This window comes from Marmota flaviventris, chromosome 8 (assembly GCF_047511675.1).
Source record: "Marmota flaviventris isolate mMarFla1 chromosome 8, mMarFla1.hap1, whole genome shotgun sequence".
NCBI classification, from domain to species: Eukaryota; Metazoa; Chordata; class Mammalia; order Rodentia; family Sciuridae; genus Marmota; species Marmota flaviventris.
Window position 1 is genome coordinate 114,430,221 of NC_092505.1, and position 24,469 is coordinate 114,454,689.

The 24,469-nt window shown below is 45.6% G+C and overlaps 1 protein-coding gene across 1 annotated transcript; it reads right to left on the bottom strand.

Annotated features, from left to right (window-relative positions):
• Nucleotides 1-1,695: 1,695 nt before the first annotated feature.
• On the bottom strand, nucleotides 1,696-22,021 carry Tm4sf4 (transmembrane 4 L six family member 4). Its single transcript, XM_027933569.2, has 5 exons — nucleotides 21,848-22,021; nucleotides 21,062-21,151; nucleotides 11,147-11,283; nucleotides 4,746-4,929; nucleotides 1,696-1,780 (listed from the first exon to the last, which is right to left on the bottom strand). Exons 1-5 carry the CDS (start codon nucleotides 22,019-22,021, stop codon nucleotides 1,763-1,765), a joined length of 603 nt encoding a protein of 200 aa, XP_027789370.2. The 3' UTR covers nucleotides 1,696-1,762.
• Between the last annotated feature and the right edge of the window lie 2,448 nt (nucleotides 22,022-24,469).

The window sequence follows — 24,469 nt, forward strand, 5'->3', positions numbered from 1 at the left end:
CGGGACGCCACTGTGAGAGCCCAAATCCAAACCTGACCTGGAGGCACAGTCTCGCAGGCTCTTTGAGTCCAGGACTCTCCCCGGGAGTCCGGGACACTCCCCGGACTCTCTCTGGGGCCATCTGGGACTGCCCAGGATGCTGCAGGCAGAAGATGGCCCGAGTCCCTGAAGTTTGATCGTTTCCAAGGCCAGTAACTACAATGGTTCTCCCACACCTGGAAGCTAGTTCCTGCCTTCGTCCCAGTGCCTGTGAGGGTGGAAGAATTTCCAGTGTTGCTGAAAACCGGACGAGACTTCAGATCAAGCTAGCTGCCTGCAGAACTTACCTGGACTGTGATTTAAGCTAGCTGCCTGCAGAACTTACCTGGACTGTGATTTACCTGGACTATGAGTTAATCTATTGAGACACTGCTTTACCTGGACTGAGACAACAAACTGTAATCTACAACAAATTGTAACTCGGTATCTTTGCAAATGATGTCATTGCTGGTATAATTTTTCTAAGGGCTTCTTGCATGGAGCCATCAATTGGCTTGGTATTGTGGCATTTTGTATCCTCCCCTTCTGCTTGTAGCAGATTATTTATGGTGTTTGTGTAAAAACCACTATGGTCATTATTTAAATTAAACAAAAGGGGGAAATGTTAGAGTCTGTAAACAAGTCTGGATGGTGCCTGGCATTTTGCCAGAGGGAGTGGTTTGTGAAGTAACGCCAGCGAGCCATTAAGTGTGGAGATTCCTTATTGGTTGACTGATGTATCTAGTTTATGTTAATTAGATAAACTGTGTGGAATGTATAAATACCTCTCTTGTCCTACAATAAACGGCTCCCACTCCTGCTGTATCAATGTACACAAGTTGTTCATCACCCCCTGGTTATTTTGCTGCAGCCGGACTGTGGCACCCCTAGGCTGTATATGGTGGATTTGAGGTTTGAACCCAAGTCAACAGAACGCATTGGACTCCATACTAGTGCCTGATTCGTAAAACCAAAGTTAATGTCTTAATACAACAGAGTGTTAATCCTACCTGTTATCTTAACCCTGGGTAACAGCCTGCAAAATTATCATCCTGTCAATTTTTTAAAACATTTTTTGGTTTGGTCAGAGAAAGCATTTGTATAAAAGGTGAGAAGAAGGCATTATTCATTCAGCCTTTTACACCTCCTTTTAAAAACACACACCACCTTTATTATATTACCTTTGAATTTTGATTTTAATTTAATACACATAAGGAAATCCTAGCAAATAACAGGCTCAAAAGACTCAAACAACTCAGCAAAAAAGGCATCAAATAAAAATTATGTATGGTACATCAATCATTCTTATTTCTCCCATAAATCTTGAAAACAAAAAATCAGCTCCTTGTATTTCATTTGCTTTCCTCCTTTGAATTAAGGAAAGCTTCCAAAGATACATTGTATGTACAGAGAGGGCACATGGCGAACATGCGCCTTGGCACCTTTTACACTCTTCAGGAAAGAATCTGCAAAATTGGCTTTGATCCCTGTTTTTAAATTTAAGAGGAGCTCATTTGCAAGACTTATAAATAGAATTTGTTAAGTGACCAAACCATTTTTTTTTTAATTTGAAAATAACAAACTTCTACCTTGAACTGAGCTGGCTGGAAAGGGGAGGGGGTCACCCTGCCCCGCCACCCCCAGGCTTTGGTGGAGGAAGCAGAAGGACATGAGCAACGCAGGGAAGAGGAGGCTAACGGAGGATCGTCCACCTGCTGCAGGGTGGGCAGTGCTCTCAGGCCTGCTAAACTGGTCCATCTCCCTAGAGGGCAGAAAAGGTGAATCTGTTATGATGTCCTCTTAAAATTCTTCCCTCCCTCTTCCTCTTCCCTCCACCCTCTCCCGACGGGTCACTCCTGTCCTTCTTGGTGGCCTAGTGAATGTTTCCTGGACTTTCCTTTGTCTCAGAGCTTCAATCTGTGACTTACCTGGGTTTGGATTATAGGAATGGAAAATCCATTTTATTTTGCCTCATGAGGCATAATTTTGTAGAAGACGCTGAGAAAAGCACTGTGTTGGACACCACAGGGCTACTGGGAGTGCTGGGATTTGAAACCAGGAGGTGGAACCCCAAAGCTGCTTTCCCTTCCTGGAAGCTCAGCTGCCTTCCTGTCACTGACGGAGGCTTCTGCATAGCCCTTGGGAGGCATGGAGCAGCCTGAAGAGCTAGGTGTCAGTGTCCATGTTTTACAGACAAACAGAGGGCAACTGATATGGCTAAGACCATGCAGCTGGCATCCCATCAGGTCTCAGAGCCTGCATTTCAAGGCCGGTGCCCATCCATCGCCAGTCGAGGACTTGGCTAGACTCGGGAAGCTCTGGCTAGGTCCCTTCTGCCCTGCTGGATGGAGGTGGATGGGCACACCTCCCTGAGTTAGGCAACAGGCAACCGGGGTAACTGAGACCCTGAGAAATCAGTCGGCTTACTTCGGCCTCTCCATTGGTAAGTGTGGCATGGGGCCAGAGCAGAACTTTACACGCTATTCCCCTGGGGTGGGAATGCTGGCACTTGGCGAGATGCGGTCAGAAATCCTCAGCATTCGGAATTTTAAACTCTGTGGCCCTTGTGCACTGAAATGCTTAGTGCTGAAGTTTTGCAATGCCTGCAAATTACTTTCCAAGAGGTCAGAAAGGTAGAGGGGAAGCAAATGCCAGACACAGAGGGTAGAGGTGGGGTGCCCAGACGTGCCCTGTGCTGGGGACTGAGGGGTCTCCACCACTGAGCCACATCCTCAGCCCTTTTTGTGATGAGACAAGGTCTTGCAAGATTGCTGAGGCCAGCCTTGAACTTGTGATCTCCTACCTCAGCCTCACAAGTAGCTGGGATTACAGATGTCCACTACCCTGCCTGGCTGTTCCTTCAACTTTTATGTAGACTTGAAGTTTTCAAAGTGAAAGGTGGGAATGGGGGAAGAGTGAGAAAAGGAAGGAAGCAAAGAAGGCAATTCTGACAGTGTGCTTTCTCCCGGGGACTCTGCAGTGTCCCTGCATCGACAGCCATTTCCTGTCTTTCACCTATCAGGTAATCAGTAGTTGTGGTCAACAGAACATGGTGCCTGAACCTCACTGAAGAGAGCCAATGTACCAGCACCTGGGGATATGTTTTTAAGTCAACAGGAAATCCTTAGATTTATAAAGTCCTACCATCCACTCAAAGAGAAATCATATTTTGGATAAATCTTCCAAAGAAAATTTCCTGCCTGGCTAAACTATGACTGTTAGCTAATTCTGCAAGCATTGATTCATTTTTGATAAATTATAATATTTAAGTATTCCATATCCCTACTTGCTGTCATAAAAATACTAGTGACGGTTGCCAGCTAATAATTCCCCCATTCCCAATTATGTTTGAAGATTTAAAAAAATTAAATACAACAAAATAGAACTAAAATTTTATAGAACAAAAATTCAATAGTCAGTGAAATTCATTTGTGATACAAATTCATGATGTGATACAAATCACATCAGAAGACAGGTCGTGCCCTGGGGGGTACTATGCATTTCACTTTTGGTTTCAGAGACTATATTTTCTATATTCTAAGAGCAATATGTGATAATTTAAATTTTTTGAATATCATAGGATAGGGGGAAGAAACAAAAATCCATCTTCAAACCCAGAAGGAGCTAGAACTTAACATTTTGATGACATTTCTTCTCGAGGCATTTTTCTTTTTGTCTATCATTGTGGTTTTCTTTTCTTATTTTTTGAAATGGTATTCTATGTACAATTTTTGTATCCTGCTTTGTTCAAATGACACTATCTTATTAGCATTTTCAGTATTATTAAAATTTTGGGGAAAAGAAACGTTTATGTTGTGGAAATTAAAAAATAAATAAAGACACGGGGAGAATATAAGAAATTATGTAGGCTTATGTGATGGAAAGACTGGTGGTGACTGGTGGACAGAAGACAGGTGCCGGGAGGAACACTTTCCCACTGAGTATATTTATATATTTCTGTAAATTGTCTGTATGTATATATGCATATTTAATTTTGAACTATGTGCATATGATGCTTAGTAAAATGTAAATAAAGTGATTTGAATAATTTAAGGCCTTGGCATATTATATAATTCTCCAGTGAGGGAGTTCATGAGTTCTATATTTTTTTCTCATGCATTGATCTGCGTGCTTTTGAATACATCTGTGCATGTGTGTGTGTGAGTGAATAATTGCCTGATCTGATTTGGTCACTAGTTCAAACAATCAGACTATCTTAATGTCCACAAGCTTATTTTTATATTTTGTGGTTGAAATTTTATGAGGATGTTTAGAGACTAAATCTTGACAGATTTCCACTTTTTTTTTCCTTTTTCTATGGGAATGGCTTCTCTTTTCTATACCAGAAGACAGGTCGTGCCCTAGTGGGTACTATGCACCTGAGGACCTAAAGAAGTCTTGGGCCAGACCATGAAGGACCACAGCTGACACTGTGCCCACAGGACAAGGACTCGTCCCCTGTGGGCCCTCACGTGAACGTCTCTGTGAAGTTTACATGTGGATGGGGTCCTTGGTCTCTAGGCCAACTGGAGACAAGGCTGAAAGCTGTGGCCACTGTGCATCTGGGCATGTCAACTCAGAGTCCCTACCACCCCTGCGTCCCACAGCTGGCAGTGGAGCCTGGACTTCCCTGTGGACCCCACACTGACCATCCCTCATCCTGATGGTGCTGGTGTCTGGCTGGGTCCCCTGCAAGCAGGGAAGTGGTGCTAGAGACTGGGACTTACCCCACCGCAGCACTGACAGTCTCCACAGAGTGTCCCCAGGAGGCCGTTGATCGCCTGGATAGCACAGAGAATCATCTGGATTCCTCCGATCACCAGCAGGATGGAGAAGAGGGTCAGATTCCAGGAGACCACATTGTCAGGCTGCAGGCACTTGCTCCACAGGGCTTGGTCACTGAGATAATCCCTGCAGGTGACGGGGTGGGGAAGGTGGAAGGAGACATTTGTTAAATACGGAGTCATCCCCTAGACTGGGAGGTCTACATAAAGATTTTTCTTGTGCAGTACTTCCCGTCTGGAGCTGGGGGGTGTGGCTTGGTGGCAGAGCACTTACCTAGCATGTACCAGGCCATAGGTTCCAGCCCAGCACCACAAAAACAAGACAAGACAAAACCTTTCCATCCAAAACAAGTTCCATGAGAAAAATACACAAATAAATTAATGAAACAACCCCAAACTAACACTTTGAGTACATCCTATGTGCCAGATCATGTTCTAAATGTTTTGCACATATTCTCTCATTTATTCCTCACAGAAACCTATGATTCTTTCCTTCCAGACCACAAATAAGGAAACTGAGGCACAGAGAGTTTAAGTGGCTTATCCCAGGTCACACAGCTACTAAGCAGCAGAGCAATATTTGTGACAAGGCAGAAAAACAAAAACACGTCAGAGTTAGAATTGCACAAATGACAGCCTTTTTAGCAGTACCATCATTCGAGACATTTTGACTTTTGACAAATTATCTGTTAAACTCAGCGGAGATCTAAAACCATGTAAAATACAAATGTCATATCAACTAAAGGGAAGAGTCTGATTTTTGACCAAATTGTGAATTTGACTCAACACTTAGGAATTCCATGTGAAAAAATGCTTAATTAATTATCTTTAAAAGTTAGAAGTAATCTACTATCTTAATACATATAATTTGCATAAACTTTGAATTAAGAGAAACTGCTGTATATACATATACTGCAATTTCTCATATTCACATCTATACTGTGTGTGTGTGTGTGTGTGTGTGTGTGTGTAGAGTGGGGGGTGGGGGCCAGTTCATTGTCATACGCAGGGCCTTGTGTCTTGCAGAGGAGAGGTGAATCTGCTCTGCTCCCCAGAAGACAAGAAAGAGCAAAGTAGGCAGATGCTTTTGGATTATTAAGATTCTGTCTCACATTCCTAGAGCCACAGATCCGCCCCTCTCCTTTCTATTTCCTCCACCCTCTGGACCTCTGTGAGAAACTCTTTAGCTACCAAGTTAGCACTCATCTTATTGCTCCAGATCTTTATTGTTATTGTTCTTGTTATTGGTTTTGGGGGTTGTACCCAGAGGCTCTCTCACACTGAGCTCATTCTCAAGAGCTTTTTATTTTGTATTTTGGACAGGTTCTCCCTAAGCTTCCAAGGATGGACTTGACCTTGCTGTCCTCCCCTGGCCTCAGTCTCTGGAGTGGCTGGGATTACAGGTGCCACTGTGCCCAGCTATCTAGATCTTCATGATGACCTCTGTGTCCTAGAAATTCTCAGGTGCACCAGTACACATTTATTTAATACATTATGATTTTAGAAACTCTTACAAATGATGGGAGATGTCCTGGGGTTGAACAAAGGTGAAGAAATGAATGAACGAGTGCTTCACTCTTGATTCAGAAGCAAAGCTGTTTATACCCTTGGCTCAGTTTTCCTAAGTGGCCTGGTCTAGGTTGTTACCTGCCGTGGGGCCTCATCCTTACCTGTAAAACGGGAGCCACTTAGTCTACCACGTCTTAGTGTTACTGTATTACATAAGCTAATATGAGTAGCGTGCTCAGGACATGCACAGAGTAAGTGCTTGCTGAATACCTGTACTGTCATGTTCTCACTTGATCCACACAGTCTAATGAAAAGAGCCTGCATTTTGGAAATTTGCTGTTTTACATCAAACATCCATCTTTCTGTTTCACTTGTTCTTACACGCAATCCTTGCTATCTTTACAATTTTGAGTTTGATGATTATGAAAGTTGGTAAAGATAGGGTAATTTTCATGCACGCTGATTTATATAAAGAAAACAGACTTAGAGGCAATTTGTCCAGAGATGGGGCGACAGCGCCGCCTGGTGATGAGATTGATAAAATACTCTGGGAATGAGGAAACTAGGAATAATCTGGATGCCTGGAGAATCCAGTTGCACTCCAGCTGCTCCCAAATGGCCACTGGTAGCCATCTTCAGGCCCTTCTCCACTCACAACTCTCAAATCTGAGGGTGTAGGAGACCCTGATCAAAGAAGGCTACAGGCACGCACAGTGTGCTCCCAAGCCCAGGGTGGGAGGGGTCCTGGGTTCTTCGTGGACCTGGTAGTTGACATGTTTCTACTTTCTGTGAGGCAGGGAGAGCTGAGGCAGTGTCAATCCACTTAACTGGTGGTTTTCTTTTTTGCTTTGTTTTGTTTTTTGCTTTTGGTACCAGGGATTGAATCAGGGGCACTTAACCATTGAGCCACATCCCAGGCCTATTTGTTTGTTTGTTTAGAGACAGGGTCTTCAAAGTTGCTTAGGGTCTCACTAAATTGCTGAAGCTGGCTTTGAATTTTCAATCCTCCTGCCTCAGTCTCCTATGACTCAATGTCAATCCTTTCAGGGATTACAGGGGTGCGCCATCATGCCCAGCTTAACTGGTATTTTCAAGCACCTGGTTATCACGAGGGGCATTCCCACCTGAACCACAATAATCCCACCAACTTGGGAGCAGAAAGCTATGGTTTACACAAGTCTCTTTGCTCTAGGACTAGAAACCCACAAGGGCAGAGACCATGTCCCCCCAACTGTGTCCCCAGGTCCAGCACAGTGAATGTTCAATACACAGCAGCCCTCGTTCACTGGGTCTTGACCAGGGACTGAGCACTGGGCCATTTGCTTTATATCATCCTTCCTAACACTACAAAGATGGGCTTCTGGAAAAGTGCCTGGCAAAGAGCAGCCCTCATAAATATTTCCTGAGTGAATGGATGTATATCCATTTTGCAAATTAAGAAGTTGAAACTTGTAACTGGAAGTAGCTGGATTTGATCTGAGGTCTAATTTCAAAGCCAGTGCCCTTATACAAATTGTACTCAAGTAATTATATCCCTTTAGAACATTTGAAATATGATTTCTTTATGAAATTTTCTTTATGCTATCTGTAATAATATGCCAACCAAGGTTTACTGTGTCATCGTAGAGATGAGTCTCTTTGAACCTTCCTGGGTCTGGCTGAAAGGATTGACACCGAGTCACAAAATCATTAGAAAAGCGTAACACTTTAGAAAGTTCTAATGCACATGAATGAATTCCGTTCCAAAAATTCATAAAAATGAAGAACATCGTGGAATGTCAAAAATGCACAATGCCCACTGCATTTTTGACATTCCACGATGTTCTTCATTTTTTGCTGTTTTATTTCCACCTGAAGCTGTGAAGCAGATGTTGCTGCCACCTCTATCTCACCACTGAGGAGTCTGAGTTTGCAGGGCCCAAGATCCCACTGCTGGTGCATGGAAGAGTTGTGCCTGGCTTTTAAGTTGGCTTGGGGCAAAACAGGTTGCTAACATCTGTGATGCTCTTTCTGCGGCGTGAACACTGCGTGTGCTTGCAATGCAATCGCACCCTACCCAGGAGACTTTCAACCTCAGGAATGTCTTCTTGAACAGTTTATGGGGCTTCTTGCTAATAAGTCATCTTAAAGAGCAAATGCAGATGGTCCTGGCTGGGAGTCCAGGTGGAGGGTTTAATTATTTTCAGTTCTGGGTGTCAGTGTCCCAGCCACTCAGCTGCTCGTGGCTTCTCAGGGGTCAGCTCTTGCCCAGGGAACGGGAGGTGCCCTGCTCACTGGCTGCTCCCCTCTCCCACCACTGAACTTCCTTGGCTTCCCGACCTTGGCTGACCCAACATGCTGGGCAAAGTGCTGCCCTTCCAGCAGCTCTGGATCAGGGGTGGGGTGGCAACTGTCTCAGTACAGAAGCCTTTGGATAGGAGGAGGCTCGACTCCAGAGGAAATGAATAGCTTGCCTCAAAATACCCCAGGTTTCTTTTTTCCTTCCAGGATGCTTCTTTTAAATTTTTCTTTTTCTTTTTGCAGGGGGTTGAACCCAAGGATGCTCTACCATTGAGCTTCATCCAGCCCTTTTTGTTTTTTATTTGGAGGTAGGCAGGGGGGTCTCACTGAGTTGCTTAGGGCCTCACTAAGTTGCTGAAGCTAGCTTTGAACTTGCGATCCTCCTGCCTCAGCCTCCCGAGTTGCTAGGGTTGACTGTACCTGGTGTAGAATGCTTCTTAATATGGTTCTCATGATGGATAAAGTTAATTAACTCTGCTTCTTTAATATTTTCACCAACACGCATTTCTGAGGAAAACAGTGCTAAATTCTATGGCATTAAAGAGCCCTGCATTTCATGCCCAAGTTGGAAATCTCAGCATTTGCCTAGATAACCTTTCCCCTTCCTCACACCTAATGCTGGGCAAGCCCATCTCTGACAGTCTCTGAAATTTGCCCCAATTCTGTAGCCTCGGAGAAGCTCAGAACCTCACCTGGATCATCACTTCGGCCCCCGCCTCTCTCCCCCTCCCCAGTGACAGGGCTCTTCCATTCATTCTCCACATCAACGTCACCAATGTCATTATTCCAAACTCCCAAGTGGCCGCCTCACATCCTTCTTGACGTTCTCTGCTCTCCTCTGACGTCCCCAAGTTGCGCCAGCCTCAGTCAAGTGTCCAGCCTGCCACAGTCAATGGTGCCCCTTCTGTTCCTCCCCCAACATTTCCCTGAGCTTCAGGTCACAGCATCCTGACATCTGATCCCCTGAGCCCCGAGGCCCACGCCTGCCTCCCCTCCCTGTGGGGAAGGCAAACTCAGGCTCATCCTCCCAAACCAGCCATGTCCCCTCCTCAGGGTTCCACTACTTTCCACATTGACAAGTTCTGTTTCCTGTTGCCCCTGCAACTAACCATGTGCTCCTGGGACTGCGCCTCATCTGTCCTTCCTCACTCCATGTTCTGATGGGCTTCGGCACTAAGTCAGGTACTGATGCTGTGCAGCTAAAACATTTCTTCTCCTGGTTCCTAGCTGAGGGGCCCTGGGGGGATTAGCCTCTTTGAACTTCATTTTTTCCTCCGGGGTAAGAATTCTCAGGTTTGACAGGAAGATTGAGATAATGCACCCACGCTTGGCAATTATCCTTGGGAAGAAAAGGAGGAGGAGGAGGAAGAGGGGAAGAAAAAATAGAAGAAGAAGGAGGGGGGAAGGAAAAGGAAGAAGGGGGAGGAGGAGGAGGAGGAGGAGGAGAGGGAGAGGAAGAGGAAAGAGAACAGGAGGAGCGGTCACCCTGCATCATACTGCGCTGCCGTTTGGTGGTGGGAGGGGTGACAGCTGTCTGGAGTCTGTCCTTTCTGCTCACAGTGGTTTGCTCAGCAGCTGTCACCATGGCTGTGATGCCCCTGTGCTGGGGATCTGATGGGGACACGAGTCTAGTTTGGCCAGGAAAAGTGAAGCCAGAGCACAGGAACGTTGCCAGAGGGAATCTCAGCAAAGAGCAGAAAGCATGATCGGCATGAGTTGTGTTTTAGAAAAAAGCCAGGTGACTCCGGGTGAGAAAATCAGAAGTCGAGCTGCAGTCATTTAGAAGCCATGTTCCCTCGAGCTGGTCACCAGGCCTCAGCTACCTTCCTCTGAGAGAAGGCTACAAATCTCATTGGATGAGGATCAAATGACACATTGTGAGTGACTCGATTTTGATACTAAACACCAGCAAGCAATAGAGGATTAATTCCTGTGATAAGAAACTCCTCATGAGTCACAGGGAAGACCTTGAACCAGCCATATCATCAAACCAAAAAGGAACGTGCTGTGCATCCAGGTCTCTGAAGAGAGGGAACAGGAGGCCAGGATGAAATGAGGTGCTGTAGGTGGCAGAGGGCTGTAGCCAGGCACCATCTGCCTGGCTCCCACCCTGCAAAGAGCCTTCCTGTGGCCATAGTGGCACATGTCACATGTTAACCAGATTGTTCAATTATAGGCAGTCTGGGTGTGGTGAAAGCCTCTGAGCCCAGTTGGTGAGAAATCCTTCTTGTTTTCTATGGTAAGGTCTGCAACGGAAATCGCTACTGGGTATTGATATTATTGATTGCCTTGTGGTAATGCTAGTTCACATCTGGGAGCAAGTAGTGATACCATAAATCTCCTCCCCTCGGGCCAACTGAGGTGTCCTCTTTCAGTTATCTCTCCCTGTGTTTGTCAGAGGGGAGACTTGGTGCAGCCTCTCCCTACCCCACAGTGTCGTTGCCTGACATCTGGGTAACAAGGACGATGTGGTTTGGTGAGCCGCCTCTCCCTGTTGGTGGTCCACCTGCCCCAGCCCTTGAATTGACCTGTGGGCATTGCCAGGTGAGCCTTACCCGTTGTGGAAGGGGTAGCCCCACGTGTTATTGGACATGAGACAGTTAGGACCCTTGTTGATCGAGATGGCTGAGATGACAAACGAGTAGCCAGCACCCAAGAATCCAATCACAGCAAATATGGTCGAGGTGAACATCTGGAAGAGAAGAAGAGACACAGTCAAGCTCTCGTGGGTACAGAGATGACGCTCAGCAAACCCACCCCACCTGTTGAGCTTGGTGACCCAGGAAAACTACAGCTTCTATGTTCTTCCAAATAGTTTTATATGTCAGAGATTAATTAGTCTAGATTGCATTAGCGTCTTTTCTGTTTTAAGTGATAAAATCCAAATAATATTTCAGTAATCGAGCAGCCCAAGCAATCCTGGAGCCCATTCAAGCTAACTCTCACTTAAAGATGAAAAACCCAGGCCTGGAGACATTAAGAGTGTTTGCAATGTCCATTCTACATGGTAGTTAGCAGCAATATGGAAAACATGCATGATTTTGGAAATGAAGAAAGAAAATGATCACTTCTATAGCTTCAGAAACAAAACACAAGGGTTTGAACCATCAGGAGAGTGAGGCTCAAATCTTAGCCTTGATACTTTCTGCTGTGTGAAGGCTATGAAGGTATCAGAGTCCTGCTTCCTCATCTGTAAAATAGGCATGTTAGAGCCAAACATAAAGCTCTACTGTGAACATTAGTTGTAGGAATCTGAGTTAAATGCCAGCCCCATCCCTTCCCCCATCCTTTTATTATTAATATTGGTGTTATAGTATATGTTTGGGGGGCTAGGGCATGTAGGGATGAAGAGCAACTGTGCCTGGGCAATTGGAATTTCATAGTAATAGAACTCATACTTTAGCTACTGTTGGTTCCATATGAATGCATTTGAAGGGGGGTACCAGGGACTGAATTCAGGGCACTTGACCACTAAGCCACATCCCCAGCTCTATTTTGTATTTTATTTAGAGACAGGGTTTCGCTGGATTACTTAGTGCCTCACCTTTGCTCAGTCTGGTTTTGAACTCACAATCCTCCTGCCTCAGCTTCCCCTGCTGCTGGGATTACAGGCATGTGCCACCGTGCCTGGCTTATGCATGCATTTTGGATGCAATTTGGCAAGCCCGAGCTCTGGCCTTGCCTGCCTTATGAAGCCTCGTGTGGCTCTCATAGCGCTGACCCATTCTGCCCAGTGTACTCTGGATCATGCAAACTTGGGTCAGAACACAGGCCTAGGGGACATTAATGGACACACATGAGGCCCTTGGAGCCATGACAGTGAGTCCTATGGAGATGGATGCTCACACTTCACCACCCTGGGCAGGGTATTCTCCCTGAGAGCTTATCAACAGCCCTGGAGAACGGCTCAGTAGACCTTTTCAATGACTAAGGCTTCATGTGATTCATTTAACAAGATTCCCCCCTCAGTTTTTATGCCTGGGATATGTTAAATACACTTTCACCACCAAAACCAGCCGTGAGCTCCATCTAGGATAGAATGAAAATTTAGTAAATGAAAATTTTGGTCCATTCGTGTTAGAACAGGCAATCTCTTTCCAAAAGGAATAATTTGGGGAACTTTCTGGATGATGTGCAGTTAAATTGGTTTCACTCCTGTTGGACTTTGAGGGCATTTATTGCTAACGTGTGTGACCTCCAAGGGAAGGTATGTTCTTGCTCTGGGATTAAGGAAAGTCCCCAGCTCTGTGTGATCCTGCTAAAGGAAGGAGTAGCTTGAGCCCTTATTCCATCTGCCTCTGATACTTCATTTTGGAACAAAAACTTCATGGAGAAGACAGGAGTCAGAAACTCCATCAATGTTAGATGGCAACATTGTTTAAACTTTTTTCTTAACATATATTTGCTCAATATTCTAGGGAGGGTGACCTTGCAATTCCTAGTTCAGGACTATAGTTTTAAACCTTTTAAAAGACATTCTAAAATGAGCATGCTTAGTGTTTAAAATTGTGGGGATTATTAACAGAAATTATTATTCCTCTGAAAGAGGAATGCCAGCACCCCACCTTTGACTTTTGGGAATTGACATTTATGACAAAACTTCAAAGGGCAGCTTCAGACACGGATGGAAAAACGGTGTCCAAACTTAAATGAAAGGAAGAAGTGATGTTGGAAATTCTTGATGGTCCCAAGAGTATCTTCAGTATTAGCAAAAGTTGATGTCGGAGAAACGTGAAAGCACTTAAAAATAACTGAGAGTTATTTTTAAAACATCAGAGTTCAAGAGTGGCATATTAAAATTGTTTTATATTTTATAAGCATGTGACTTAAAATACATTTCTGTTGCTGAAAGTTTATATATGAATGTTGGTAAACAGCTTTTGAAAACTTCTCTGTGGGAAGTCTCTTTATGGGAAAATAAGGGATGGTTTTATACTCAGTTTTGCCTTCCACGATGGTACTTGTGGTAATTTGCAGAGTTCTCTGGTCTTGTCTGAGTCCTGGAAGCTTCTCTGTGAGTCCCTGCGAGAACACACTTTGAGAAATGTGGTTCCTAGTGAGAGCTCATCTAGCTGGGTTTCTGTCTCTGATCCACCTCCTGCTCCAACCCGAATTGCTCTTCAGTTAGATCACAGCTGCCGTGACTGCAGGGAGAGCCAGAATATCCCAGCAAGTGATCTTAGGCTCAGAGCAAGGGTTCAGAGGTCTAAAAACAGTGCTGACATGTGGCAGGCTGGGTTGTCTTCATGACAGATGGGTGGTCTCACAGAAAAACAGGTTCCATGAAGGAAGGGTCCCTCACTTCTTGAAACTGGCTGACAGTATTCAAAAGCCAGCATCTCTACTAAGTAGATGGTTAAATACACTTAACATTATATTTTAATAAGAGAGTTGACCTAAAAAGCCATCCAGTGCAACCATCCGACGGTCCAGCTAATAAGAGCAGCTCTGTCCCATAGCGGCCTGGTGTGCGTGACCTCAGGCAGTCCTTTTATACACCTGTGAGTGGGTGTACTCATCTACATTCTCCAGTGAGAAACTGAGACCCCAGAAACTAAGACAATGGCAAAGAGGCAGATATGAGATCAGCACATGGCCCTGGCTTCCCAAGACCACACCCCTGATCTGTGGTTTCTTGAGTCACATCTAGGAGGCACCAAGTCTGATTAAGAACACAAATCTCCTCCCAGCCCAGGGCCCTCAACCCTCTGCCCCTTCACACACACACACACACACACACACACGCACATATCACATACACATCACATACACACACATACACGATACACACCACACACACACACACACACCACCATACACACACATACCACACCACACATTCCACACCACATACACACACAACACAACACACCATACCACACACACACCATACACACACACATACCACTCACACCATGTTACATATCACATATGACACACACACCTAATACAGACCACACAGACACCACACACAACACACCAAACACCACACACATACACTGCATGCATGCACAACACACACACCACATACACACGCATACACACATACAGAGCCACTAGCTCTGGATATTCTGTTATTTGCAAGTTTCCCTGTGAATGACACTGGTGTTCTCACAGAAATAAAACAACATATTAAAAAAAAAAATACAGCCTTGTGCTAACTCGACTTCCTCATGTTGGGTTCCAACTCTTGCAGAGACCAGACGCCATGAGGATGAGGGCCATAGGCCGGTCTAAACTGCTGCCATGAGAGAGGACACTGTGCTCTCAGAAAGACAGTGAGGTCTCTGGGGAGGCCTGTTTCAGCCCCCTCAGCTTTACCATCGTGAACAAGGAAAGGGTGGATGGATCTAGAAGGTTCCCAGAGATGGAACAGCCCAGTTCCGCCTCTGTAGCTGGCAGTGAGATGACAACTCTGACTTGGGCTGAACTGGCTACCCCAAGGATTTTAGAAAATGCTTACAAAACATGTCAGCAGGTAGGCACTGGGCGATGCAAAAGCTGAGCAAGTCCAACTAGACGGAAGGTCAGATTAACATAAAGTATCCACGAGGAGATGATTTTCCCTTTATCATAAGCACCTCCAGATCAGCACCATCCAGTGCAAACAGTGTTGACCACCTGGGTAATTTAACATTTCTAGCAACCATCATTAAATTAAAAGGAAATAGGAGAAATTAAGCTTGATGCTGTATTTTCTTTAACTCTGTATCTCTAATATATCATCATTTCAACATGCAAACAAAATAAAAATCACCAAGATAGTTTACATGCTTCTTTTTGTAGCATTTCTTTGAAATCTTGGTGTGTATTCCACTCAAACAGAATATCTCAATGGAGACCAGCCACATTCATGGTCTCAGTAGCTACATGTGGATAATCTAGAACATTTGAGAAGTTTATTTTTAGTAGTACAGAATTTAAAAATGCATGGATATATTGCACTGAGTTCTCAAGAGGGGGAATATGCCATGGAGAGAGAATGTGGTGACTCTCAGTTGGATTAATGTTTTATTTCTTAGAAGATATATCAATAGTTTTCTGTTTCATAATGCTACAAGTGATATGTTCCATTTTCAAATTCAAATTTGAAATCTCACCTTAAATTAGCAAAATAAACATCCCATACTGAGTTTTCATAATTTTTCCAAAATGGATGATCCATGCAAAGGAAGGTACACTATACATCTTGTTTCTTTAGGTTATTTTACATTGGAAAATCTGAAGAAATTGCCAAATTCACCACTCATAGATATGGTCAGTCTTAACAGTAGCATGGAATAACTTCAATTTATCATGGGTTTCATGCAAAAAAACTAAAGAGTTATTTCAATCAAATGGAATATGTTAGGACTGACACTCTAAAATTGATACTCCTTAAAGTAGACAAAAGACCTGGGATATCTCTAGAAGGAGAGACCTCTGGGGTTGCTGAATTTGGAGTCAGAAATGGGAGCTTTCTCTACAGTTTTACAGGATAGCTCTTCCTAGTTGGACAAAAAGTGAAGATGAACATTTGCATCCTCGTCACCAGCATGGGTGACAGGTTGATGGAGCTGGTTCCTCCCTCATGAACTTGGGAAGCTAATCTTTCTTTTTCCACTTCCTCTTCTGCAAAATAAAGCTCAATAATATGTACTGCCTCACAGAGGTCATGATGTGCAAGGGGACCTGACCCATAGACAGGAGAAATCAAGGGCACACCTTTAGATACCACTGGGGTAGGGTGGGGCGGGGCTCCTAGGTGGGGCCCAGGACTTTACTGATAGAACACAGAAATCTCCTTGGCCTATTCCTAAGGTTTGGATAATTTCCCATGACATTAGCAAGCACTCAATTCATGTCATGATTATCCTTCTATTTTTATAGTCCAATCCTCACAACTCTCACTTCTCTATAAATACAGAGAGCAAAACTCTGGGAGAAAAATAAAGGCAAGCACTCTGGTTCTCCAATGGTTGCTCAGTACACATGTTCTGCTCACACTGTGAAAGAAACAGGTGTCCAGTTCATGCTGCAAATGCCTCCGTTGAAATGGAAGAGCAGAAGTACCCTCATTCAGATTCCTTCCCATTCACCCTTGCCAGCCCAGGACCTCCCAGTCTGCCAGGCTCAGCATCAGATCCCAGCTCTGTCCCTGCTAATACTGGGTCTTTGTCCATCTCTATGCTTACATTGGCCAAAACAAATGGAGGGGACAGTGAGGGCGGGAAAGGAAAGAAATGTGGGTGGTATGGAGACTTGGGCTATGACAAGTTGTGGGGAAACATCTCTGGTGAACATGGGCATGCCTCCTTGAAAAGTGTGCTAAGAGCTGTACAGAGACCACCTGCAATATCCTGACCTGGGGCTGTGGCTCAGTAGTAGAGCACTTGCCTAGCACGTCCGAGGCACTGGGTTCAATCCTCAGAACCATATAAAAATAAATAAATAAAATAAAGGTAGTGTGCCCATCTACAACTAAAAAAAAAAAAAAAAAAAAAAAAAGAAAAGAAAAAAAAGAAAGAAAGAAAGAAAGAAAGAAAAATAAAAAAATTAAAAGTAAAAAAAAAATCAATGTCCTATACTTTCTGCCTCAGTGAGGCGTGGAAAGGGGTGGGGGTGGCAGTCAGGAACTTAACTATCATGAATTTCAGTTCTCTCATTTATGGAACAGGGAATTTATTGCCTAATTCCCAGGGTCATTGCAAGGTTGAATCTGATAAAGTGTGGAAATCCCTTGAAACTTCTGGGCATTCATAGCTTCACTCACCCAACAAGCACTCATGGATGACCTGTGTGTCCTTGACACCCCAGGCACTTAGTTGGTGCTCCCCAACCTTTATACTAATGCTGGTGATGGATTCCCCGACCACAGTCCTTTCAACAAGTTTATGAGAGGCAGCAATTGACATTATCTATTTTTGCAGCAGAAGAGTTCAAAACATAGGAGATGAAGAAGGAAAAATAATTCTATAATTTCTTCTTCTACAGAATCTATCCTTCAAAAGCATTGCCTTTCCTAAATCCCCCTCCCACTGGCTATCTTTCCAAGTAAAGGCTTCTGGGAGTCCCCAGAAGTGCTCTCCCAAGAGGTGTCCCTAGGGGGCGAGGGTGAGCTGAGCTGGGGAAGAAGTGCTGAGGATGGCCACACACTGCTTCCAGACGCACCCAGACCTTCCTACAGAATGGGTTAACTACCCCACCCTGCCTGGGAGGGCCCAGAGGGGCCTTATCTGCCTGTTATGGTTTAAGGATGCTGAAATGCCACCTGCTTCCACGTATCTGCATTGTAATCTACTTCCCATCCCACTATTAAAGGCACTCCTTTGAGTCAAGGCCGAGGTCTCCCAAAGGTCCTGATTAAAGCACATACTTCAACACGAACAGGTTGATAAAATTAACTAGCTGTCCTTTTGGGCCTTGAGAGAGCAAAATTTTTAAAGGAGTAGAGGGCAGGAGGCACTGACCAGCCAGGAGCCACCAGGACCCTGTCCTGGGAGGAGGAGACTGTGTCCTGAACACAGACCCAGGGCAGGACTTTCAAGCCCTCTTGGAAAGTCACCATCTCTCACTTTTCCTGATCCTCCTTTAGTATGTTCTGTTAAATGTATGCAGACCCCTGGGGTCAGTGCCTTTCTCCTCACAGAACCCCTGGGTCCTTTTCTCAGATTCAACATGAAGAATTAGGTAATGTGGAGATTCTCCAGCCCAGGGTCCAACTTCATCTCCACAGCCACCACATCCTGCTTCTCCTATCTCCCAACTCCTACTCCTGATTTTACTACCTAAGGAAGAAAATGGTACTGTTGACATCTGTGGAAACTTCCAGAAAGACCTGGCAGGCTTATTTTTTGGGGGAGGGAGGTGCTAGGGATTGAACCCAGGGTCTTGTGCTTGCAAGGCAAGCACCTGGCAGAGCTTCTTAAACAAAGCTCCACAGAAGACAGGGTCTGCTAAGCACTTGAAGGGGAACATCCTGAGCACTTTCTCACCTTTGGCATTATAGTCCTGATTAGGCTGTGCCTTTTTTTTCTGACAAAATATCTGCAAATGTCTTTGCTTGGTGCTCTGGAGCATGTGAACTCCAAAACAGAGGCCTGAGCTGTGGCCCAGGACTGGGGCAGGGACCCTAATGCAGCAGCCAGGATGGGCCTATGGAGCACAGCCCTCTGGCCTGGTCATTGTTGGGCCTTAGCGTGGAGCTAGCTTGCCTTGTTAATTTTTTCTTTTTTGAAAACAAAGGTAAGCCATCTATCTCTCTATTTTTTTTTTAAGTTGGTAGTTAATTAAAATACAAACAAAAAATCAAGAGGCCCCTGTGCCGGCTCTCAAGCAAGTGGGGAGCTGGGTCCCGGGTGACAGTGTGGGGCTTGCTTTATGTCTGGCACAGCTGGTCCTTTGGGGCGTTGCCTGGTCCCTGGGGGGTGGCATCCTCAACTTGACTAAGGGGGAGCACCCGGGAGGGCTAGGGAGCCCCAACAGAGAGTGTTTATTGGCCAGACCAAATAATTCAGACCCTATCAACTCAGCTGTGCTTGTAAAAACAAACTTTTCTGCCTTCCTCTTGGACGTTACATAAATCTAATTAAAACACCCAAGTTTCATGTAATATTTGAACACCATTTCACCTCTTGTGTGGTTATACCTTTGTTTTATACTGATGAGTCTTTAGCCTTCTGCCCAGGAATGAAATGTCAGATTTCTAAGTCATGATTATTCTTTCTCTTCATTCAAATTTGTTAATTACTATTTTTTTTCTATTTTGCATCTCTAACTTATTCTCCGAAAGTTCACAAGGTGTAATGGCATTATATTTCAAGGGGAAAGTGAGTTATATGTTGCTTCCTTTCCTTTATAATTACACATAAATATCTTTATTATATATGACATTTATTATATAATTTATGTGTGTGTGTGTGTGTGTGTGTGATGCTGGGGATTGAACTCAGTTGCTTTACCACTGAGCTACATCCCCAGCCTTTTTATTTTTTTAGTTTGAGACAAGGTCTAGGTTGCCAAGGCTGGCCTAAGAACTTGCCATCCTCCTGCTTTAGTCTCCTAAATTTCCTAAATTGCTAGGATTAAGGGAATGTGCCACCAAGCCCAGCTATATCACATAATTATATCAAAGAATTTGTGGCTATTTTTACCTTCTTTATAAGCAATGATTTAAATTGATAAAGTAACAATTATCTGTGCTTATTTGGGACTTACAACACAGAGCAGGTGGAAACATTCTCTTTAAATGAACTGTGACCTTATGTTGAAAACTCTGTACACATTGCCCCAGCCTCAGCCCTTCCTGGGTGCTCAATAAATACTATTTATTAAACGGACAAGCAAATCATGATGAGAAAGAAATGTTAAAATGACTGTTTCAGGACAGACAGATACACCTTTAAGAAGGTAGAGTATGAACAGTTCACTATTGGGGTGCCCGGAGCCTCTTAGATAGAACCCCGAGCCCCCACCCCATCTTCCAGGCACAGCTCTGGCCTCATTCACTGTGCCAGGCAGCTCCAGCCCCACCTGATGTGTGTTTCCCACATTCATGTACCTGAAGGCTTAATATTTTTCTTTAAACCAACTTCTATATTATTCACTTATGCCACTGTCACAAAAGAACAGCCAAATCACTAGCAAGCACAAACACAGCATCAATAGATTTTAGCTCAATGCTGCTACTTGGAGCCTGAGGCTCCTTCTTCCTTTGCTCAAAGGGCAGATTGTGAAGGGTTAAGAAGAGCAAAGATTTATTTCCATCAAAATGAGATTTTCTTTTCCTTTATAGAACCGAAAGGATGAAGGAGACGTGCAAAGGGAGTAAGTAACATCCTCTGGGGTTTGGAGCACATCTGACCCCAGGCTTGAGGAATTCTGATCTAGTCCAGCTTCCCCATTTTACAGATAAGCAAAGGGGGTCAGGGCAGTACGGGGCCTTGGCCAGCTGCAGGGAGGGGCCGGACCCCACAGACCTGCCTTCTTTCTCTTCCTCCCTGGAATGTGCATCTCTGATCTCTCTAGCTCACTTACTAAAAGATGGATGGTCACAGGAAACAAGAGAACAAGCAGAAGTCCTGAGGCAGGATCTGGGTGGAAGTGGGGCGGGGTAAGCCCAGCTGTGGCAAAGATGGGGAACGCAGGGGGCTCGTGAGGAGGGGAAGTTACCTTGCCATCTTTTACCCTGTCCCACATCCCCTTTACGCATGAAGTCAGCAGGGCCAGAGAAGGGAAGTGCATTGCCTGAGGTTTCAGTGACAGAGGGAGAGCTACACCCTCAGCCTCCCAGCCTGCCTTGGTACATGGCGGCACTGTCCTGGCTCTAATTTCCCTGCTGGGTGGGGAACCCAGAACAGTGTCCATGCCTCTCAGTGTGCGGCCAGTGGGAGGAATCACAGCTCTAGCCCTGCACCAGCTGCCCTCAGAGTCATGGCTGGGCACTGCCTACCACAGGGAGCTGCTCCCCGGGAGCAGTTCTGGAAACTCACTGCGAAGCGCTTCCCGCAGCCCGCGTTGCCGCAGCAGCCGCAGCAGTCATTGTTCTTGAGGCCCAGGAACACCAGCGCAGGGAAGATCATCTGTAGCAAGACAAGCAGCTCAGAGGCATCCGGGGTTCAAGGGAGCACCCTGCCTACCTGAGGAACGGAGCCCCATCTGCAATGTGGGACCTGGAGGCTCCGGGGGGTGGGTGCCAAGAAGGGACAGAGTGGCTGTGGGGCAGGTGGTGTGTTGCTGGGGTCCCAGGTGCCCTGAATGATCTCAGTTTCTCCGAGGTGGCACACCCACTCTGGCACTCCGAGTTTTGATTCAGAAGCAGGACTAGGACAAGCTTAAGACACTTACCCTCGACTATCATAAAAAGTGAGCCACCCCAGCCCAATTTACTGGAAACAAAGGGTAAAGCCATCCCTGCAGACATCTGTGTCCCTTGGTGGTTTGAACTCAATCCACTTGTTAGAAAGCACTATTTGTGACTTAATTCTTTTCAACATCATTTAGTTAGAATAAAGAATTTACGTGGCCCTCAGTTTGATCCATGGAACTCAAATGTCCCACAGAATTGCCAGCCCAATCCCGGGGACAAATCACTTAGTAAAGGGACATGTCCTCGTCAGCCCATAAGACGAGGAGTGTACATTAAAGCACCATCTTTTTGTCCTGCGGTGCATGGGCTTCCGCTAGCTGCCACATAGCTTCCTGTTCCTAAGTACCCAACTGAAAAAGGATAGGAGCAGGGGTCTCCTTAAGGGGGATTTTAAAGTTTCCCTACTTACCAAGACCCCGCTTCCCAGTATTCCTCCAAAATACCAGATCTCCGCAGAAAGATTGTTGTTGTCCTCTATCACTTTTCCTCCAGGGAAGAACAGCAGGACATTAGCCAGAAAGCCAAACAGAGCCAGGGGAATGAGGCTGCCCCCCAAGCACTTGGCACAGCTCCCAGTACACATGCTGGGGAAGCACACTGAGGCTCAGAGATAAAGTCTTGTCGCTGCCCCCTCCACCAGCCTCTTCAAGGCTTTTGGACTGGGTGTCCCAGTGATTGTCCCCAATCCAAGCAGTACTTTGGGAAGGAGAACTCGATCTCTGTGAACCACGGAGCTGCTTTGACGTCCCAACTCTAGCGGGCCCTCGATGACGATGGGCATTTATACATTCTCCCGGACCTGAAGTCCTTTTTTTTTTTCCTGCACCCCCATAAATGAGATTACGTTCAGCTCAATCGTTCAATGGTTTTGCCATGGAGACCAATAGCCTCTGTTAATAATCCACCAGACAGACAAGACACCCTGTGGCTGTGCTCAGAGAGAGGCTGGAGCAAGCAACATTTAGAAGCACTGCACCTTCAATCTGACCATGCCCCTGCCAAACAGGAAGATTCCACCAGCTCCCTGCAAATCACTCACATAATCGAGTTACATCCTGGTTAAACTCATATCTCCCGGTACTTAATGTCTGCAGTGTGCATTTTGGTCTTTTCCACTGAGAGCCTGGAGAGCAGGGTTACCCCCAAAGAACTGCTGTTTTCCCCAGTATGGAAATCATATAATGGTCTAATTGGATATTGTTGAGCTCAGGCCTGGAGGATTTCTTAAAGGATAAAAATCAGAAGAACTGTTTTATTGCCTGATGGCTGTCTTTTGTAATGACTCGAGAAGTTAAGTTCTGTGTTCCTCCATTCACGATGTCGTGGAATTAGCATAAAACGGTTTAACTACTTGCTCAGCTGCCTCTTCCATATAGGAATAAAAACCCAGGACCCCAGGTGAGCCTGGAGAGAGGGGGAGAGGCACCAGTGCTTCCACGGGGGCAGAGAGGACAGATCCGAAGGGCGGGCAGAGTGCATGGGGTGGGGGAGCGGCACGCCCACTGCACATTTTGCCAGCTTTCAGCAGTGTGATTCAGCTGCCAGCTTGCTTTGTGTCACTTAGGAAGTCTCTGCCACGCCCAGACCCAGCTCTCCATCGTGCGATGACACTCCCTGGTACCAGTGTGGCGTAGGAGCTGAAGGACAGCAGGGTGGAGCAGGCAGGCCATCTTGCTGGCTCTTCCCTGAGTGTTGAGAGGTCAGAATTAAGAATAACAGGTCGGCTTTCTAGGGAGCCAAAGCTCTGCCAGATAAAAAGCAAGTGACTTTCTCATCGTGGCAAGACCTGTCCTGTCATGGGAATGACCACTGGCTTCCAGGGAGCAGTGGACTGTGCCCTGCCAAGGCCCCAGGACCACTGCCCAGGCAAGCTGTGGGAAGGGATTCCAAGAGGCGGGACTGGAGGGACCCTGAGGCCCCCCTAGCCATTCTGTGAGGTGTGCTGCTTGCCCTTTGGAGACACTTGGAGCTCTCAGGGGCAGAGCAGGAAAGAGGAAGGAAAGCAGGGAGAGATCCTGGAGCAGACCCACATGGCAGCTCAGTGCCAGGGCCCCTCAAGGTCCCCGAGGAAGGCATCAGCAGTCCTCTGCCCATGAGGCCGCTCTGGCTCACAGAGGCTACTGTGAGTAAGGTCCTCCCAGCATAAGAGAAGGAGAAAGACTTTAAATCAAGACTCTGGGTCACCAAAACCCAGGCTGTGGTCTCTCTAACAGCATTTCCCCTTTGGAAACAATCAAGCAAATTCACTCTGTCAACAGGAACACTGTGTGGGAAATGAGTGATGCTTCCTTCGGAACCACAAAAATTGGGATTATTCCTTGTTTTGTTTTTTGGTACCAGGGTTTGAACCCAGGGGCACTTAACCTCTGAGCTACATCCCCATCCCTTTTTTATAGTTTATTTAGACACAGTGTCTCACTAATTTGCTTAGGGTCTCGCTAAGTGGCTGAGGCTGGCTTTGAACTCGCAATCCTCCTACCTCAGCCTCCCCAGCTGCTGGGATTTCAGGTGTGTGCCATGGCATGATTTTTACTTCTTATTACAAAATAATATGTGATTTTATTTTGGGAGACAAATTTAGTATGCAGATGAGCAGGAGGAAGGAAAGGAAAGCCAGCAGTGTTCCCACTACTAGCAAGGAAGGTCTCTTAGCACTTTGCTGGCAGCTATGTTCCAATACCCCAGCAGGTGCCCTGGCCTTGACCCAGGACCCACCAGCATTCCACAGGGAGCCTGGGGAACAAATGGACCAAAGAAGACAAAGGTTCTAAGAATATAAACATTGTTTATATTCTTGCACGTTGTTACATGAGTGCTTGACTTCTTAGCATAAAAACATGGCTAATCCTATGTACACCACCTTGGAGGTAGGCAGCTCCCCTTTGGGAACCAGGCGCTTTCTTCTTGCTCCATGGACTGGGCCTTTTTCTTCTAGAAGTTACCATCGTGGCATTTGATAACGGTGACCAGCATAGCCGGGAGGTCCTAGATTTTTCAGACCAGCAACTGGAGTTGCCTGTCTATACTGTCT

Bases quoted from the DNA above. Each gene is read 5' to 3' on its own strand.
- Tm4sf4 (XM_027933569.2), bottom strand. From the start codon at position 22,021: ATGTGTACTGGGAGCTGTGCCAAGTGCTTGGGGGGCAGCCTCATTCCC. The intron at 11,284-21,061 runs GTGAGTTTCCAG...CTTCTCTTCCAG, and splicing joins GCTGCGGGAAGCGCTTCGCA to ATGTTCACCTCGACCATATT. The intron at 4,930-11,146 runs GTAAGGCTCACC...CGTCACCTGCAG, and splicing joins GGCTACCCCTTCCACAACGG to GGATTATCTCAGTGACCAAG.